At 31.3% G+C, this 3,757-nt stretch overlaps 1 protein-coding gene across 1 annotated transcript; it reads left to right on the top strand.

The window, feature by feature from the left end:
• Nucleotides 1–329: 329 nt before the first annotated feature.
• LOC135948795 (lipase 3-like) lies at nt 330–2,516 on the top strand. Its single transcript, XM_065498247.1, has 3 exons — nt 330–471; nt 1,225–1,950; nt 2,016–2,516. Exons 1-3 carry the CDS (start codon nt 394–396, stop codon nt 2,439–2,441), a joined length of 1,230 nt encoding a protein of 409 aa, XP_065354319.1. The 5' UTR covers nt 330–393; the 3' UTR covers nt 2,442–2,516.
• The last annotated feature ends 1,241 nt before the right edge of the window (nt 2,517–3,757 follow it).

The raw sequence follows: 3,757 nt of genomic DNA, 5'->3' as shown, positions 1-3,757 counted from the left end.
TCATTATTTCGGCAAACATTCTCGAGACTTTTTTTAAGAAATTATGTACATACATACATACATACATAAATATCACTATGGTATGGTATTGTGTACATAGTTTCATTATTATTAAGTAAAAATATATTGCAGTGCTGGAGATCACCGATAACTGCTTAGCAATAAAAGTGTATTGGTGCCCCAAGTTAGGGCAATAAAACAAATCATATTGTACGTTCAGATAAGCGTTCAAAACAAATAAATAATATGCAGGATATCTTAACGAAAATGCAGAACAGAAGTAGATAAGAATGGGTTCAAATGGGTATATAAAAGAAGTGCTAAAAATACTAAGGTAGTCAGTTAGTATTGTGAAATTATTTGTAATTGAAAATTTCAAAGAATCGTCGTGAAATGAAGACGCTAATAATATTGAGTTTATTTATTTTGCGGATTACAGCTAACCCAACACCACGGAGATTCGTATCTACAGTAGGTTTAACAGAATGAAATTCTATTCAGAAGAATCGCCGATATTTAACAAAAATTATGCGAAATTGTCAGTAGGCTTTTTACCCGCATCTTGTCGAGTAATTGCTTTGTTCACTAATCGAATTTGTAAGAACATTTGTAAGCACATAGATGTCCACTATCAAATGCAAGATGTATTAACAAGGTGGCAGTGTAACTACAGCAATACAAGAACAATAGTAATTTTTGTTTGTGTAAAGCCGTGTAAAGTGTCAAAAAAAAAAAATCACAAAAACGCACTTTTATAAATGAAATAGTTTTTTTTAACACTTTTAAATATTTTATACACAAATACTCACTTTTTTAAATATAAAATAATCTTTTTAATCTTATAACAAATTTAAAAATGTTTGTAAACAAGCTTTTTGACATTTCACAAGGCAAAAAATAGTCAGCTGGCGTTACGCTGCCACCTGGCCTTGATCAAATGTCATTTTCACACAAAAGGACCGCTATTTAAAACAAAAAAAAAAATGGCTCGGCAAGACGTAGGTTTATACTAAATACCACGGGCCTGAAATTTATTGATAACTGAAAACCTACGAATTATTACATAAATTGTTGTGGGTAAAGTGTTTACGAATAACTTCAATAATTCGTAATAATTGTGAACATTTTTGAAAAAAAGTTGAAAACAAATGTTTCGCTATTTTGTTAAATGGGTTGTTAATTTGAGATGATTAATTTTTTACACGTATGTATGTTGTATTTTAGGCTGAAAGAGTTGTTGGTCATGGTTATCCTTTGGAAGAATATAAAGTTCAAACAAGTGATGGTTACGTATTAACAATGTTTAGAATTCCATATTCTCCGAGATTAAACAACAAGAATGAGAATAATAAGCCAGTGGTATTTTTAATGCATGGGTTACTTAGTTCATCGGATTCATGGGTTCTAAATGGTCCTGACGATGCTATGGCTTTTATGATGGCAGATGCCGGGTATGATGTGTGGATGGGCAATGCTCGTGGCAATGTATACTCTAAAAAACACGCTTCGATATCTCCCTTGCTACCTTCATTTTGGGACTTTGATTGGCATGAAATCGCATTATATGATTTACCAGCAATGATCGATTATACTCTTTACCAAACCGGACAAGATGGCCTACATTATGTTGGCCATTCACAAGGTACCACCGTTTTTATGGTCTTGCTTTCAACTATTCCTAGATACAATGATAAAATAAAAACTTCTCACCTTTTGGCGCCTGTCGGATTTATGAATAATATGCAGTCACCACTTGCAAAAATTGCTGCTCCTTTTTTGGGTCATCCCAGTATGTTGGCGGAGCTTATAGGCAACTCTGAGTTTTTGCCCAGCAATAAATTGATTAGTATGTTAGGTCCGGAAATATGTCAGGAAAAATCCCCTTTCATTCCAATCTGTAGTAACATTTTATTTTTAATTGGTGGCTGGGATTCGTCTCATTTCAACTATGTAAGTATTTTTTATTTTTTTTTGTCATTTGCTCTATTTATTTTTTACAATTTCAATAAAAATAGACGTTAATGGAGGACACAATGGAGACCCATCCCGCTGGTTCATCTACTGGCCAACTAATTCACTATCTTCAGGAATACGAATCTGGTTATTTTAGAAACTATGACCATGGGAAAATTAGAAACAAAAAAATATACAGCACTAAGGTCGCACCAGATTATTTCATTCAGAATATTCGCCCCTCAACTCCAGTTAATTTTTTCTATAGCGACAATGATTACTTTTCAGCGGTGGAAGACGTACATCGTATGGCTGAAATTTTAGGAGAAAACGTTAAGCTATATCGAGTCAGTTATACTGACTATAATCATTTAGATTTCTTGTGGGCCATCGACATCAAAGATGTTATCAATGCATGTGTTGTAGATTTAGTTAATAAATATGAAAACAGACCGTTTAAGGGTAATTTATGTAAATATTTCTTATAGATAATATATGTACGTGTATATGAATTTAAGAACTCTATTTAATAAAATAAAAAACTGTACATATTACGTAAACCACCCCTATTCTGCATTTCGATTCGAATCGTAATATTCTCCATTTGACAACTTTGGTATTCTGCGTTCCGTTCCGTTTCAAATTTTTCATTTACAATTTTATGTATTCTGCATTTCGATCGAGATGAATTCATACAAGGTGGTGTCAGTTCTACAAAAACAACGATTGGTCTTAACAAATGTCAAAAAACCAAAATGAAAAATTAAACAAATAAGTATTTAAACTTAATAGAGTGTACATAATTGAATAGTGAGGGCTTTACTTATTTATGTAAAAAATAAATATTTTGTTAATATAGCCGAAAGTATTTTGAATCTATAAAAGTTAAATAATTATTTCTTACAGTAACAATTAAAACAAATACAGTACAATTTAGAGTTTCCAAAAAACCGAAAAATTTCAAAACCTTCACCTTCGTGAGAATGGTATATATAAGTTTATCATTCCGTTTGTAATTTCCACAATATAATTTTCCGACCCTATAAAGTATATATATTCTGGATCCTTATAGATAGCGGAGTCGATTAAGCCATGTCCGTCTCTCTCTGTCTGTTGAAATCTTCAATAATTCTGTCAGACATGCTTTGGCAAAAACGCAACAAAACGTATGTTTGGATTAAACTTGCCACCTTTTGCAATTTCCAAAACGGGACATCATGAAAAGATCACACAGTTGCACTGTGGGAAAAATCAACAATTTAGTGGCGCAAAATAAAAAAAAAAAATTTCGCATATTTGATTTATTGTTATGTAGTTTCAATCTATAGTTGTTGCTGTACTTAAAAATATTTAACATTTATTAATAACTTCAGTGGTTTGGTATTGACAACTATTTAAATGTAAAAAATATTTCAGAAATTTTTTTATGAAGAATTGGTTTCAAAGTTGTTATTAAGCTGGATAGTACAAGGTTTTCTTTAAGTTGAATTTTTACTTTTTTTTATGTAGCTGGAATATGAGGCTTGGTAAATCAGAAAAATAAAAATATATTTTCCGCTATTTGTGATAACCAATGGCCATATTCTTATAGAATTTTATTTTTTTAATTTTTGAATTTTCGGAAGGTTGCCAGTTACTAATGCTGTGAGATGCAGTCCTAATTTCTTTACCAATATCAAGGCCATATTACAGACTACATATGGTAAAAAATGTAGTATTACTTTATTAGCTTACCTCCTTGCCTGCAATATTTCCATATAAATGAAATTAATTTGGCCAAGCGTTTAGAAGATACGAATTTAGT

The sequence above is a fragment of the Calliphora vicina genome, chromosome 1 (assembly GCF_958450345.1).
Source record: "Calliphora vicina chromosome 1, idCalVici1.1, whole genome shotgun sequence".
Lineage (NCBI taxonomy): Eukaryota > Metazoa > Arthropoda > Insecta > Diptera > Calliphoridae > Calliphora > Calliphora vicina.
The sequence above is the reverse complement of the archived record's forward strand: the minus strand, read 5'-3'. Positions and strand labels throughout refer to the sequence as shown.